The 17,020-nt window shown below is 41.0% G+C and overlaps 1 protein-coding gene across 1 annotated transcript in view; it reads left to right on the forward strand.

Moving 5' to 3' along the window:
- Stx12 (syntaxin 12) overlaps positions 1-11,771 on the forward strand; it is a 37,469-nt gene extending 25,698 nt beyond the window's left edge. The window contains exons 5-9 of the mRNA XM_005394929.2: positions 4,087-4,130; positions 5,543-5,648; positions 7,743-7,815; positions 8,498-8,580; positions 10,259-11,771. Coding sequence (XP_005394986.1) covers positions 4,087-4,130; positions 5,543-5,648; positions 7,743-7,815; positions 8,498-8,580; positions 10,259-10,351 — 399 coding nt within the window. The 3' untranslated portion in view covers positions 10,352-11,771. The remainder of the gene's footprint in view (positions 1-4,086; positions 4,131-5,542; positions 5,649-7,742; positions 7,816-8,497; positions 8,581-10,258) is intronic.
- Positions 11,772-17,020: the final 5,249 nt, after the last annotated feature.

Here is a 17,020-nt window from a genome sequence, read left to right on the forward strand (position 1 = left end):
ACAGGGGCTGGGGATTTAGCTCAGCGGCAAAAGCGCCTGCCTGGCAAGCGCAAGGTCGTGAGTTCGGTTCCCGGTACCGGAGAAAAACCCAAAAAAAAAAAATAATAATAATAATACTATTACATATTATCATAAACATAAGAGATTTTTAATAAAAATAACCACTTTTCCAAAACAAATTAATGGGGAGAGTGGCATTGTTTGAATTTTTGCAAATCTTTTAATGTCTTGCATAACAGAAAGCAACTAGATTGTCATACCTGCTTGTTTTTTTAGCCTTCATACTTGAGATGTGTTTACTTACCACCATTGCTATATTAAAGTTTCCTAAATTTGACTGTGTGCTTATTTTACCAGTGAGTTTTATACTTTCATGTTACAAATTAGCATCCTTTTCTTTCAGTTTGAAGAACGTTCAGTATTTCTTGTAAAAACAGCTATAGTTGTAATGAACTCCCTCAGCTTTTGTCTGGGGTCGTATCTGCCTCTTGCTCATCTCTTGTGATACGTTGTACTGTTGAAGTATCTGGGGAAAATCCAGCCTCACAGAGGTAAATGGAAGGGGGAGGAATATTTTTATAACCTGTTAAGGTCATAGTTGATACTCTCTGGCACTTCAGAACTTGACAAGAGCTGAGCAAATCAGTGCATGCTTCTAATCCTGGCTACTCAGGAGGCTGGAGTAGGAAGATCTCAAGTTCTAGGCCAGCCTGGGCAAGTTAGCAAGACCTTATCTCAAAATAAAAAGCTAAAAAATGGATTAAAACAACAAAAAAAAAACTACCAAAACTTATTTCATTAATCTCAATAACTAATCTAAAACAACTGATCATTTTTTCATAGTTACGTTTACATACTTGATTTGATCTTTTATCCATGAATGATTTTTGTAGCATGCATGAGTTATGTATTTGTCATTGGGAAAATTCGGGCTCCCTAAGTTATACAGGTCTTCTAAATGTAACATCACCATCAGTTTCTTCAGGAAAGTCTTAAAATATTGAGAAACTCTCATAGTCATGTTTTCCAAATTCTGTTTTCTTGAAATTTACATATTTAACCAGGTGTGCTGGCGCACACCTATAATCCCAGCACTCAGGAAGCTGAGACAGGAGGATCATTGCAAGTTCGAGAGCAGCCTGGGCTACAAAGTGAGCTCAAGGCCAGCCTGAACTGCATAGCAAGACCCTGTCTCAAAAAGACAAAAAAAAAAAAAAGACCAGAAATTTGCATTTTTATCATGGATAACAAACACTGTCTCTGCCAGGAGGGCATGGTACACACACCTGTAATTCCAGCACTTGGAAGGTGTGGGCTACATAGGGACTTTGAGGCCGGCCTGAACTACACAGTGAGACCTTGTCTCAAAAAATAAATGAATAAATAAATAAAAAACAAACACTAAAAAACAAACAAACACTGTCCCTTGTTTTTTTTGATAGATTTATTTTCAGAAAGCTTTCTGTACTCATCTGTAAAGTACATGTGTTTATAAAAGCTTTATAAACTTTTCAGTAAGTTCTATAAAACCATATTGAATAAATAAAAATAATATTTTCTAAAAACGTGGGTAGTTCAGCCTTCAGCTCAAGAGCACAAGTACTTTTCCTGGAAATAAACATCATATTTTTGTATACAACAGAAGCGTATGTATACATCCAATGTCATCATACACAGAATATTAAAAAGACATGTATTAAATGTTGAGATTTAATGAATTAATTTGTACAGCTTTATCAAAGAAAAACCAGCTTGTTTTTATGCATTGTTGGGAGTTGTACCCAGGGCCTTTGCACTAAGTTACATCCCCAGCCCTTTTTTAATTTTTTATTTTGAGAAAGGGTCTCACTAAGCCTCTAAGTTGCCTAGGGTAGACTTGAATTTATGATCCTCCTGCTTCAGCCTCACAGTAGTGGGCTACAGGTGAGTGCCACTGTATCCGACTTACTCTATTTTTTCACTGTGTGTAGTGATGGAGAAGACGGTAATGCAGCGATACTGGTGTAGTTTGGTGCTGCTGCCTTGAGCCATCGTCCCCACCATGGCTTTTGATGTGTGAGTGCAGATATTAATAGTGAAAAAGGCCAATAAACATATTTATCTTGTTTCAAATAGTGGTCAAACAAGTGAAAAGGTCCTTGACTTTTTATTGGGGAGGGGAGGGATTTTACCCAGGGCCTTTTCAGCAAACTCCCCAGGGATCCCCTACTTTTGTTTATTTTTTAATTTTTTTTTTGTACCGAGAATCAGACTCACAACCTTGTGCTTACTAGACAGGCACTGTGCTGCTGAGCTATATCCCTGGACCCGTTTTTTTTTTTTTTCTTTTCTCTTTCCTGAGGTCTCACTATGTAGTACAGGCTGCCCTTGAACTCAGTTTGTAGCCATAGAGTGGCTTAGATCTCAAGGTGATCCTCCTGCATCAGCCTCCTGAGTGGTGGGACTACAGGTGTGCACCACTGTGCCCAGCCCCAACCCTTTTTAAAATTTTTATCTGTTTGAGACAGGGTGTTGCTAAGTCTCTTAAATTGGCAGAGTGGGCTTGAACTCTGAATCCTCCTGCCTCGGGCTCCTGGAGTGCCAGAGTATAGACGTGCACCACCACACCTGTTTTAGCACTCAACTTCTTAGTAGTCATGGACTCTCCAGGTGAAATACTTATTCATGGAGAGGGCAAAAGTTTTAAATTCTGTGATGCATCAGGAACTTCGCCATTTGGCCCAGGGTAGTATGAATTGGAGCAACCACTGTGGAATACATACTTTAGCTATATTTTCAGAGACAGGCGTACCTATGGCCCAGCAGTTCTACTGTAGAGAAACCTGAATATCTGTATATCAGGGTGGATGCTATGAACAAGAATGTTCGAAGAATGGCTTCAATTCCTGGCGGCACAAAAAAAAAAAAAAAAAAAAAAAGAAGCATTCAGATATTTTTGAATAGTGGAATAAATACATTGTAACCCTGGTCTCAAAAAGGTGGGGAAGGATATAGCTCAACAGGAAGGCCCTGGATTCAATCGCCAGTACGACACCAAAAAAAAAAAAAAAAAGCCAGGGCACAGTGACCAGGTGTCTATAGTCCCTGCTATTCAGAAGGTAGAGGCAAAAAGCTTCCTGAGTCCAGGAGTCTGAGACCAACCTGGGCAATATAGTAAGATGCCCAGCTGAAAAAACAAACAAAAAACCCCTCTCACAGTAAAAAAAAGAAATGCCAGATGTGGTGGTACATGCCTGTGATCCTAGCACTTGGGAGGCTGATTCAGGAGAAATGCCATGATTTCAAGGCCAGCCTGGACTACATAGCAAGACCCTGTCTCAAAAAATAAAACAAAACACCAGCAGTGTTCCCAAGGGGTAGGCAGAATTTTCAAATTTTCATTTTGTTTATCTTCTATTACTGTTATAAAAATGGTGAGTCTGGAACCCCTAGCATGGTGGTGCATGTGTGTAATCCCAACACTCAGGATGCTGAGGCAGGAGGATTATTTGAGGCTAACTTGTTCTATATAGTGAGTTCAAGGCCAGCCTCAACTACAGAGCAAAGCCCTGTCTCAAAAAAAAAAAAAAAAAACAACAAGTTGGGTTTCATTTTCATTTTTAAAATCTTAATTTGTTTTTAAATTAGAAATGTCAGACACACATTAAACTGATTTTTGAAGTTAGTTTGCCACTTGAATACCTAATGCACTACAAATATACATTTAAAAAGATCTTTACAGGTTCTGAAATTTTTTTTGTCAAGTTTTCAATCCTTTCCTTTCCTCCACATTTTAAGATAGACTGTCATCGTCATCATCATCATCACCATTAGTGTCCCTGCCCCTCCTCATTTTCCTCTCTGTTCTGTTCATCCTCTCCATTTCCATTCTGGGCCCAAACTGGAATACGGATTTACCCTGAGCCCCTTCACCACCCGCTTGGTAGTTGAGGCAGATCGCCAGAGTCCTGTGTCATTTTACAGACAGATCCTGTGGGAGCCAAGGGTGTCGCCTCTTTACGCTGTGGCTAAGGAAGCCCTTGTTTTGTGTGTCTGCCTGCAACTTGTTTCTGGATAACAGCACTAATAACGCTGTCTGCTTTCTAGGCAGAAGAGAGGCAAAGAGAGGAGCAGCTCGTCTCATTTGACAGGTAAAGGATTATTCATTCAACCTGATGGGCATCTGTGTCCTTATTTTTAATTTTAAAGTATCAATGAGGAAAAAATAAAGGTGGACCACAGGAAATTTCTCTCCAAAAAAATACAATTAAAAAGTCAAAATTATAGTCTTTTCTAAGGTCTTTAAATTGCGGGATGGATAATTTCAAGATGAGTAAAAATTCCAAGAAACTCCCAGTATCTGTGTGGGGAAGAAAGCTGGATTTTCCAGGAGTAAATTCAATTCCACGAATCGACAGGTTAGGAAGTCTTGGTTATTTTACCTGTAGTTTTTTTTTTTTTTTTTTTTTTTTTTTTTTTGTTTTTCCCCCGGGACGGGGGAACCGAACTCACGACCTTGCGCTTGCCAGGCAGGCGCTTTTGCCGCTGAGCTAAATCCCCAGCCCCTTACCTGTAGTTTAGATATAAATTATTCAGCATTCATGGGTCTTTGTTTATTTACCTCTAAAGTGAGGCCAGGTCATCCTTGGGAATAGTAGGAGGAAAAGCAGTTTATTTTCAAAAGATGTTCCTGTGCTGGGGATATAGCTCAGTGGCATAAGCGCCTGCCTGGCACGTGCAAGGTCCTGCGTTAGATTTCCGATACCCAAAAAAAAATGTTTCAAAAGATGTTCCTTTCTTATCTTCTTCAGTCTAATCCATAGGTATATGTTCATGTTATTGGGTAAAATGTTATTAGATAAAAATGTCTTATCATAGATATGTAACCATCTCCCCCACTACGATATGAGTGCCACAAAGGCCTAGGGGACCCTGTCTGACTCGGTTTTGTATCTCCAGGGCAGGGAGGATATTTTAAAATTATTGTGGAGCTGGGTGTGATGGCACACACACCTGTGATTGTAGTCCTTGGGAGACTGAAGGAACAGGATTGTGAGTTTGAGTTCACCCTGGCCTACATGAGTTCAAGGCAAGCCTACATTATATAATAAGACCCTTTCTCCAAAGACTTAAGTAAGCTGGGCATGGTGGCACATGTTTGTAATCCCAGCACCAGGGAGGCTGAGGCAGGAGGATTACTGCAAGTTTGAGACCAGCCTTGGCTACCTAGTAAGCTCAAGGCCAGCCTGACCTACATAGTGAGACCCTGTCTCAAGAAACAAAGATTTGCAAGGTTGCAAAGTGTCCCCCTGAGTAGAAAAGGCAAGGAGTTCCATCCCCCAGAGTTCTGCTTCTCAGTTTTGCCCATGGAGGTTTAGACTTTTCCTGGCATATTAGCTCTTTGCCTCTGGATGTGGAACACTGTGCCCCTCTGGACTTTGAATCGCAGAGGAATTGGGGCCCTGGTCGTGTCTTTGCATAGGTTCTGCTGGCAGTGGAGATGCAGCGTATCTCATCCTACCTTAGACAGGCGGAATCAACTAACGTGCTTGTCTCCCCACAGCCATGAGGAGTGGAACCAGATGCAGAGCCAGGAGGACGAGGCAGCCGTCACTGAGCAGGACCTGGAACTTATCAAAGAGAGGGAAACGGCCATTCGGCAGTTGGAGGTGAGGGCCAGGTCACGTTCTTGACTCATTTTGTCTGCAGGTATCTGGACTTATGGGTTATGTCTCAATTTAGTCTTGGTGAACTTGAACAGCTGTGATGTTCAGGAATACCCAAATCCTTTCCTTAAATTCTATATGGTTTTCTTGAGAAATACGCATGGAGAACAAAAGCAAGACAGGAACATATTTATGTTAGGCAGAGGTCTGTGGAGAGCTGTTTGGTTAGCCTGAGTAGCTTAGGATAAAAACACATCAGCGTCTGATTCCAGTTTTTTATATTCTAAAGTCCAATTCCAAGTTAAAAATCTTATCACTCAGTGCGTCTGAGCAGCGGGAAAGGTTTTTGGGCTGAGCATGGAGGGGGAAGTGGGTAGACCTTTCTTGCTTGAGCTCCACCTGGAACTTTGCACAGTGTCCACTAAAATCCTAAGCGACTGCGTCCCTGGGGTAGAGGGAGGAGAGAAGGGCGGTGGAGAAAATAATTAGCCCTTCCACCTTCATTTATAGCCATGGTTCTGAACGCTGCTCATTAGAATCGCCTGGAAACAAATTTTTTAAACATACTCCAGTCCTCCTGCTCCACTGCTTGTTCTTAGATTGTACCATGTAAAATGCCTGTTTTTGTAGGTTTAAAATGGTTCCACTGTGGTTCAGTGATCTGAACCACTGTCGTATGGTTCAGACTAATAAATTATAATCCTCTGGATGTGAATACTTTTTTTTTTTTTTTTTTTGGTACCGGGAATCGAACTCAGGACCTTGGGCTTGCCAGGCAGGTGCTTGTGCCACTGAGCTATATTCCCAGCCAGGATGTGAATACTTTAAAAACCTAGGTGATTATAATGTGCAGCCAGGTTTGAGACAGACTGACAGACACACACATACCCTGTCAGTGTGTGTTTTCACATGAGAAAGTTTAGCTTCATTTAAGCCATTTTGTTGCTTTCAAAGATGTCCTTCCTAAACTGGTCATGGTGGCGCACACCTGTAATCCCAGCACTCGGGAGGCTGAGGCCAAAGGATCGTTGCGAGTTAGAGACCAGCCTGGGCTACAAAGTGAGCTCAAGGCCAGCCTGAACTGTATAGCGAGAGCCTGTCTCAAAAAAGACAAAAAAGAAAGCTGTTTATAGGCCACTGTCCAAGTGTCAGCAGAATTTAGCAGCCCCTCAGAGTTCCACGTCAGTCCTTGGAGCAAAGAGGCTTCCTGCCCGTATCTTCTCCTGTTCCCCAGTAGCAGGATCGTGTACCAACCATTTAAACCCTCTAGTCTCGGTTCTTAGTAGTCGCGGTTGGGAGGCACTCGCAGACTTTTGCCATAAGGCCCAGTTTAAGCTGTACATGGAGCTTCTACACCAAGAATATGTCCACCCCAGCACACTGGCTTCTGTTCTATCATTTGGACCTGGGTAATCTTACCTGTTCTCATGTAGCAAGTCCAGTTAATATTGCTTGATGGATCCAGAGATGGTGGCACCCACCTGTAATCCTAGCTACTCAGAAGGCTGAGGTAGCAGGACAAGTTCAAGACCAGCTCAGGCAATTTATGACTTAGCAAGATCCTGTCTCAAAATTTAAAAAGTCTGGGAATGTAGCTCAGCGGCAGAGCACTTGCCTAGCATGGCCCTAGGTTCAGTCCCCAGCACCACAAAAGATTGTTGAATGAGCATCTTTACATGTCTTTTGTTTTATATTAGGTAGATAGATGACTTTCTGTTATAGAGAAAGTGTGCTTTCTAGAGCTTTAAAAACATACGTGGGAGCTGGGTATGGTGGTGCACACCTGTAATCCTAGCACTCAGGAGGCTGATGCAGGAGGATTGTCCTAAGTTCAAGGCCAGCCTAGCCTACGTAGTGAGTTCAAGACCAGTCTGAACTACATAGCAAGACCCTGTCTCAAAAAGCAGAACAAAGCAAAACAAAAACATAATGTGGGGCTGTAGGCATAGCTCAGTAGTAGAGCACTTGCTTAGTATGCACAAGGTTCTGGGTTCAAATCCTAGCACCACAAAAACACAAACAAAAACGCTGTGGTATGTTCATCGGTAAGTAGAGAAAAGGAATCTTGTAACATATTGCTTGTTTTTCCTTCTTTAGGCTGACATTTTGGACGTCAATCAAATATTTAAAGATTTGGCTATGATGATCCATGACCAGGGTGATCTGATTGGTATGTATTATTGATACCTTTAACTTCAAGGTGAGTTGAAAGTATTTCTGTCCAAAGAAATCAGTGAGATAAAGTTTAGGAATTTCATTTAAAAATCATTGAATTCATTTTCTTTTTAAGTTTCTTATATTCTCAAATGAGGTCTCTTTGGATACTTAGCCCCATTTGGTTGTTGTATCCTTTGGGTAAGTCTTTATTTAGAGAAACTGTTGTCAGCCCCCCAGCCTTTATCTCCAGGAACTTGTACAATTATGACATTAATAACTTTTTAAACAACTTTATGTGGGAATAATCTCATTTATAAAAAATTGCAAAAAAAAAATATATAAGGCATTCTTTTGTACTCTAATTCAGATTTATTTTTTGTTAGCATTCGGCCCCATTTGCTTGGTGAGGTTCTGTAGCTCTTTCTGTGTGTGTTTGTTGGTGTGGGTGTATATATATAAAATTTTTCTGAACCATTTATAGGTAGGTTGCTTTATAGTCCTTTACCCCTAAATACTTCAGGAGTGTTTATTTCCAAAAAAATAGGGCTATTCTTTTATCAAGGTAGTAATTTCTTATTTCATGGCTATTTGTTATGGGTGATGGGACCAATAACGTCAGAAATCGCTTCTGATGTTCCAAGACTACAGTTGTGGGACATCTCAGTGTGCTGAAATGTCCACTGTGCTTTTTGCAGATAGCATAGAAGCCAATGTGGAAAGCTCCGAAGTGCACGTGGAAAGAGGCGCTGATCAGTTACAGCGAGCTGCTTACTATCAGGTAAGAGCAGGTACAAAGGTCATTCTGCATGGCAGATCTTATGGGCATCAGGATATGTTGACAAGCTGGAGGCAAGTAGTCCTAACTGCAGTACCTGTTCCGTTTTTAGTATTTCCCTTTGCAGAGAGAGCTACTAAATCATCAAATCTTGAATAAACTTAACACAGAAGCTTCTTAGCTACAAATCGAGGCCCAAAAGTTAGAATGATATATATCTAATGTAAGCCGGGCGTGGTGGTGCAGGCCTGTAATCCCAGCACTGGGGAGGCTGAGGCAGGAGGATCATTACAAGTTCAAGGCCAGCCTGGGCTACAAAGTGAGCTCAAGGCCAGCCTGAACTGCATAGCGAGACCCTGTCTCAAAAAGACTAAATCAGTCAATCAATCAATCTAATGTAAGACTCATTTTATACCCTGTAAGACTGATCTTATACCCTGAACAGCTGAAATGTGTTTTAGTTCTGGAAGCGCTCCAAGTAAAGTAGGAATTGATAGATACTATACGCTGATGGTTGCCACAGAGCTTGGACCTAGAATCAACTATGAGTGCTACTTACACATGAATAAATAGGGCTTAGTCATTATGAAACTGTACCTGTGAGGTGAAATTCTTCTACATACTAGTTTAAACTCTGGTTTTATGACTTTTCTGGTTCTTTACCTGAGTGTAAAAATATTGATACTTTATATAGAAAAAGTCTCATTTATAAAAACTTACAAAAATGAAAATACAAAGTACTCCTTTATACCCTTATCCAGATTTATGTTTTCTTAATATTCTGGCCTGCTCATTTCCTCTCAGTTCGCTATTGTATGGCCTTTTAGAAATAAATAGTATTTTAGCTATTTCAGTCACAAGTTTGAGGCTAGCCTGGAGTATGAAGTGAGTTTAGAGCCAGCCTAGACTGCATAGTAAGACCTTGTCTCAAACAAAAAAAAAAAGAACAACAAAAAAAGAATTTATAATAATAGAAAAATGTTTATGATAAACACTAAGACAGAAAAACTATGACCCAATAATGTCAAATAGAAAGGCACATAGATGAGTAATCAGAAGCAAATATAACCCAAGTATTAACAATTATATCTGAGCCAGGTATGGTGGTGCACGCCTATAATCCCAGCACTTAGGAAGCTGAGGCAGGAGGCTGCCATGAGTTCAAGGCCAGCTTGGGCTACGTGGTAAGACCCTGTCTCAAAGAAAAAAAAATAAAGTGTATCTGTAGATGATTGTTTTCTGTTTCTGTTTGCCTAATTTTTACAATGAACACAACATTTTTTAATATGTATAAAGCCATTCTTAAAATACATACAAGGCTGGGATTGCGGCTCAGTGGTAGAGTGGTTGCCTGCCGCATGCAAAGCCATGGGTTTGAGTCCCAGCACTGCAAAAATAAATGTAAAATATACATATGCACAAATACCTAATTCTATTGTAAGTAGGGCCAAGCAGCCTAGGTATAGCTCCTTTGCAAAACCGTATTTGGGAACAAGTGAAACCTGCACTACTGCCTTGCTCTGGTGACTGTTGAGGTTTTGGGGAAGGTCACTGCCTATTTATGCACTGATAGAGAATTGTGAATTACAAGGAAGTAGATTTATGAGACACTCTTGGAGTCTTCCATAGAAAAAGTTTTACTTATTTCATGAGTATCTTCTTTACGTATTTCTTTCCTTAGAAAAAATCTCGCAAGAAGATGTGTATCCTGATGCTTGTCCTGTCAGTGATGATTGCAGTCTTGGGACTTGTTATCTGGCTAGTTTCTAAATGAAGTGTGATTGCCTCAGAGCCTTCTCCTGCTGAGTTGTTTTCAAGGGCAAGTGCTTGTTGGAGTCCTCTTGCCAGAACAAACTGATCACGAGAAGAGAGCGTACATCAGAACATCCTGTAATAATTTAGTTAGAAACTAACTACTAACTAGTCCTTGGAATTAGTGACCTATGAAGACAGTATTTATCAATTTGTGTATACATTTTATTGATTTCTCAAATTAGGAATTAATTTATGTCGACTTTGCTTTCTCTTATATTTTGATTGACCTTTGTCCCAAGCATTGGCTGAAAATTCCATTATAGATATTCTTCTTGATAGATGACACTACACTCTCATAATGTTGTCTTTTTATGTGTATACAAAATTCACCTTTTTACTAGTAACAGATTATTTTCTGGCACGCAGCATACTGAAGTCTGCCACAAACTGTATAATAAGCCAGCAGTTTTTATTATTTAACAATTTACTTTGAATTTCTAAGAAGTCTGTTCTTTGTTTTGCAAGATTTTGACATTATATTTAACTGGAAAGTAAAAGAATTACACATGTGATTGAGATTAAATGAGAAATACCTATTTGAGTTTATCAGTTGCTGGGGTATGTGTCAATCTGAGTTTAAAGTTTACTTTATTATCTGCTCGTGTTGTCCACAGCAGTTTAACCTTATACACACTAAGTAAGAGCTCCCTTTTTAAAAGAGATTAATTTCATTAATATTCCTGTAGGGGTCCCACTCCCACCTGTCTGCATAGAAAAGGAGAATTAGACATAGCATGCTTTTGGAAAGCAAATAATTGTTTGGAATGATTTAATCTTTTCGTTGTTGTTGTTGTTCTTCGCTTGTGGCTCTACATTCCTGGTGAGTGATGAACGTAGCCATCAAAAGGCTGTCTGTCCTCTACCCTATAGGGTGTTTGATGGCAGGAAGATTAAGTTCGACTGAAGTTGAGTTTAAAACCCAGCCCAGTGAGCCTGATGATAAAGTCAAGAAAAGGCTCACTGTTGTAAATAAGACTGGTTTGGAATAGTGGTGTTAGACCCATCCTAACTTACGAACAAGAGATTAATCTCTCCATGAATAGTTTTAGACAAAAAAGGTTTCAATAAAAGATTGCTGTCTTGTCATATAAATGTTGTCCACTTCACTTTTTCACAGGCCTAGAACAGTTAAAGGGAACTTTTACGTGGGCTATCACAAAGTACGAACTGGGCCAAAAATTTTAGTTCATACTTTAGTGAATTAGAGGATTTGGCTGCTTTAGGTACATTGATATTCATTTCTTCTACTTCCCTTAATGTTTCTTAATCTTCTTGTAAAAGCTAATGTGAACAGTAGGGAAACAAGGGCCCAAATGCATAAGTTTCTTTGCACTTTTGCACCATTCCACCTACTTAATACAAATAAACAGTTGAAAAGCGTTTGTAGTAAGTTTTTATGAATTAATATTCTAATGAGATATCAGGTAATCTACTGTCATGGGAGACTTGAGACTTGCAAGAAGAATGGAGACCGGCGACGGTTGGCTGAGGGTTGGAACAGGACCGGTGGGTGCTGCCTTTCTTTGAAAAACAGGGCAGAGCCGTTAAGGTGGCACAGTGGCCTAAGCAGCAGCAGCAGCAACGGTTCCGATTCTGGTCACTGTCCTTTCAGCTCCGAATCACAGTTGACTTTGACACATCATTAGTAACACTGTAGGCAAGAAAAAAGTATTGATTGCATAAAACTATTTAAATTCGGGTAAAATAAAGTGAGTAGTTTGATTCTGTAATTCTGTGTGGTCCTGCAGTGGTTGTAGTGGTGGCCGTGGAGAGCTGCAGGAACTTACGCTAGAGTTTGTGGCAGCTGCCAAAAAGATTCTGTTAGATGGTCCTGATAAACCTGCTCACGGAGCCTTCTTTATCTGTACCGTGATTATCTTTGGGGACACTATGGTCTAGGACAGTCATTCTTCACTATGGAAACACATTAGAAACTTTCTAAAAACACTGACACCTTGGCCCCTCCTCCAAGATTCTAATTTCGTTAGTCTGGAGTGTAGCTTGGACACAAGGATTGTTTTAAAGCTCCAGCTGATTCTTACCTGCAGTCGTAGTGGAGAACCATTGGTTTGAATGTCAAAAACTAGACTGGAGCGCAGAAGACTGAGGGGATCTTAGCTCTGCCGTTAACTTGCGGAGGGTATTTAGAGAAGTCACCTAACCTACAGGCCCCACATTTTCTCAGTAGCTCCTTTCCAGCTATAGAGTTCTTCAGCTATAAAGATAACAGGATTTAGTCTGAACATATAAATTCTGTGTTTGCCTCTGTATTCTTTGCTTTTTCTCATCTATTTCCTTCACTGAAATGTTCTAGGAGTACTGGGTATGCTCTAGTATTCTCTTCAAATGAATTGAAGTTGTACTGTGTGTGATAAAGCAGAAATGTCATTCTGGCCATTCATCTGGGACTGTTTCAAAACAAGAACTTGGCAAGTGTTAAGACTGATGCTACCACAGCAGGCCCTGTGTGTGTGTGTGTGTGTGTGTATGTGTGTGTGTGAGACTTTTAGCTAAGGGTTAGAGATGAGAGTGTTCACCCACTGCAATGCATAGTCCAGCTCTCAAGCCAAACTCACACTGCTTTTTACCACCGGGCAAAAGCATCGAAATGAAATTGCTATTCAGTCTGCAAAGTAAAACTCTGAGTGTGCTCCTTCAGTTTTTCTTTCTCTTCAGCCTTTCCTCAGTCATGGGAATGGAGCTTCTGCTTTTGGTCAGTAAGTGAGAGCGGGGCTACCCTCACATCTGAGTCCATGTTCTTCCCCAGTCGCCTGCTTCTTCCTGGCTTTTCTAAGCATGGGTAGCGTGTTCCTAGGCTTCAGAGGATTTTTCAGTATTGTTTACTAGCACCACAAACTATGACTTTTAGAGTCTCCATTTAACCAGGACATAGTTAAGAGATTTTATTTATTTATTTATTTATTTTTTCTGGTACCGGGAATTGAACCCATGACCTCGCGCTTGCCAGGCATTCGCTATGCTGCTGAGCTAAATCCCCAGCCCAGTGAAGAGATTTTAATTCTCAACTCCTGATCCACTTTTAGACCAACAGAGGAATTCATCTTGATACTTTGCTAAAATGAAATTTGACTCACAGCTAAGGACTTCATATTTTGTTGTGTGTTCTGGTTTATTAAAACACAGTCTAGCTGGGCGTGGTGGTACATGTCTGCAATCCCAGCACTCAGGAGGTGGAGGCAGGAGGATTGCAGCAAGTTCGAGACCAGCCTGAACTGCACGGTGAGACCCTGTCTCAAAAAGACCAAAAAAAAAAAAAAAAAAAAAAAAAAAGACCAAAACCCCACACTCTACATACTTTAAAATGTCTTGAAAGTACACTGTTTGTAGAGTTTGACAGTTATTTAACTGTCTCACAGCGAAGGCAAAGAACAGGGCTGGGATGCAGCTCAGTAACAGCGCCGGTCTTACCTCGTGTTGTGAGGTCCTGGATTCCCTCACCAGCATTTCAGAGGAAAGAACAAGAACATTTCACCCCCACCTCCAAAGCTTTTTGCAGTGTTGTGTAGTCACCCCCTACTACTCCAGCCTGTCACTTACCTGATTCTTACCTCCACAGTTTTGCCTGCAAATGTAATTATGTAGCAAATAGCTTTTTGTACAGTATTACAATTTGTGTATGTGTGTACAGTACTGGGGATTGAACCCAGGGCCTTTGCACTGAACTACATCCCCAGCTGTTCGTTTTTATTATTTAGTTGTTTGTTTGTTTGTTTAGAGGCAGGGTCTCTTACTAAGTAGTTCAGGCTGACCTTGAACTCCCTATGGAGCAGGGGCTGGCCTTGAACTTGCAGGGATCCTCCTGCCTCAGTCTCCCGAGTGCTGGGATTTACAGGTGTGTGCCACCATAGCCAGCCCTTTTTATTTTTGAGGCAGGGTCTCGATAAATTGCCCAGGCTGGGCTTCAATTTATGATCCTCCTGCCACAGCTTCCCAGAGCGTTGGGAGTATAGGCATGAGCGGCCATATAGGATTTAATTGTTTAAAAAATAAATTTGCAATATAATACCGTTTTGATACTGGGTTTCCACTAAGGAGCAAGTGTTTACCAGCCCATAGAGAAAAAAGAAAAATAATGTACTGGGCTTACCTACAAGTTCTGTCTGCATCTGAGGTAATGTTCTCCCAACCTTTTCTTCCCCCAGCATTTGGAATCAACTCTGTGGCCTCACACATGCTAGGCAAGTAAGTGCTCAGGTGCTCTGCTACTAAGCTGTATACCTAGGTCCTTCACATCTTTTTAATTTTTTATTGGTATGTATTTGTAACACATGATGTTTACATTCATTTGGGGGACTCGGTACATATTTTGATCACTTTTGATCACCCTTTCACCCCTCCTTATCTCCTCCCTTTGAAAAAGGATATTTTAGCTAGGCATGGTGGTACACACCTGTCATCCCAGCACTTGGGAGGTGGAGGTAGGAGGCTCACCCCGAGTTCAAGGCCCATCTGGGCTATATAGTGAGTTCAAGGCCAGCCTAAAATACATAGCAAGATCCTGTCTCAAAAAACAGACAATCAAACCAAAAGGATATTTTAGGTTTGGGGATGTAGCTTAGTAGTGGATCCTGTGCTTAGCCTATAGGCTTTGGGCTTAACTGCCAGCACCCCCTCAAAAAATATTTTAATATTGAAATGAAAAGGGAGTGCTGGGTGTGGTGGCGCACGCCTGTAATCCCAGCACTCGGGAGGCTGAGGCAGGAGGATAGTTGCAAGTTCAAGACCAGCCTGGGCTACAAAGTGAGCTCAAGCCCAGCCTGAACTGCATAGCAAGACACCATCTCAAAAAGACCAAAAAAAAAAAAAGGAGTGATATCAGACTTCATTTTATTTTATTTATTCATTCATTCTGCAGTATCAAGGATTGAACTCAGGCCTATTGAGCTACAGCATCAGCCCTGTTTACTTTTACTTTGAGATAGGTTCTAAGTTGTTCAGGCTGGCCTTGAACTTGACGACTTCTTGCCTTGGTCTCTGAGTAGCTGCAATTACAGGTGTGTGCCCCAACACCAAACCAGACCTTTTTTGGGGAGATTCAATCTAGTGCTGTCACACTGAATTACATTTCCAGCCCTCTTTTTATTTTTTACTTGGAGACATGGTCTTGCTGAGTGCCCCGGGCTGAGCTTGAATTTGTGATTTTCCTACCACAGCCTCCCAGAGTGCTAAGATTATGACCACCATGCCTAGCTCAGACATAATTTTTAAATCTCTTAGTTTGCAAAATAAGAGTTGATGAGCCGGGTGTGGTGGGGCACGCCTGTAATCCCAGCACTCGTGAGGCTGAGGCAGGGGGATCACTGTGAGTTCGAGACCAGCCTGGGCTACATAAGTGAGTTCAAGGCCAGCCTGAACTGCATAGTAAGACCCTGTCTCCAAAAGAAAAAAAAAAAGAAAAAAGAAAAAAAAAAGAAAAGGTGACACCCCACACACACTGCATTTTTTTTCTGGCCCATGACACCTCATTATCTTACAGCAAAAGAACCAAGGCAACAGTGGCAGTCTAACACAGGACTTTAAAGGCTGAACGAGGTACACTGCATGTGAATGGTCATTTGTGGACTATCTGAGCCCTTACTCCCAGCAACCTGCTATGTTAAATGTTGTATATTTATTATACCCATAAAGCCATCTAGGAGATCTATTTCTCTTTTTTCCCTTTTTAATGAATCAGGAAGCTGAGGCATAATAAGTAACCTGTCCATGGTCACACAGCTTACTAGTGATGGAGCCAGGATTTGATCTCAAGCACACAGACTTAGACACTATACACTCTGTCCATGTATCATGGATACAATGTGGTTTTTTTGTTTTGTTTTTGTTTTTGGTACCAAGAATTGAACTCATGACCTTGAGCTTGTCAGGCAGGCGATATACCACTGAGCTAGATCCCTAGCCCATGTATCATGAGTGTAAAGCCATCCTGCTAACCACAGATGTGGCAATTCTACTAAACTACCTTTTTTGTGTGTGGGGGGGGTGGGAATTGAACTCATGACCTCGTGCTTGCCAGGCAGATGCTGTGCCACTGGGCTGTTTTCCCGGCCCTCTACTAACCTTTAGTAAACATATTATCTTTCATCTGTATCTTGTACACTTATCAGCTAAACAAGCCTCTTGTGGTGGGACATGGTGATGCATGCCTGTAATCCCAGCACTCAGGAGGCTGAGACAGGAGGATCACCATATGTTTGATGCTAGCCTGGGCTACATAGTGAGTTCAAGGCCAGCTTGCACTACATAGTGAGACCCTGTCTCAAAAAAACAAAACAACAAAACAGAAGCCTCTTCTGTATATTATCTGTAAACAGTTTTGTTTTGCAGTGTCTATTTGATCATTCATAAATAAATAGTACCAAAAATGTTTTAGGAGTTTTTTGATATTGATATATTCCTAATGTTTTAAAATTCTATTCTAAGGAAATCTGTCAGAGACTAAAAGATTAACCTCTTTTTGAGATACTAGAATCTAAGGCAGCTAGGCAAATAGTCTCCATTTCAGGAGGTTAAGGCCTACATCGCTTCCCTCCAGTTTTTTGGCTTATACTTACGTCATTGGTGCCCAGACAAAGCATTTTGCCTTATAAGGACTTAGGTGTCAGGTGCC

Source organism: Chinchilla lanigera, unplaced genomic scaffold (genome assembly GCF_000276665.1).
Source record: "Chinchilla lanigera isolate Chin_1 unplaced genomic scaffold, ChiLan1.0 scaffold00051, whole genome shotgun sequence".
In the NCBI taxonomy this organism is placed as follows: domain Eukaryota; kingdom Metazoa; phylum Chordata; class Mammalia; order Rodentia; family Chinchillidae; genus Chinchilla; species Chinchilla lanigera.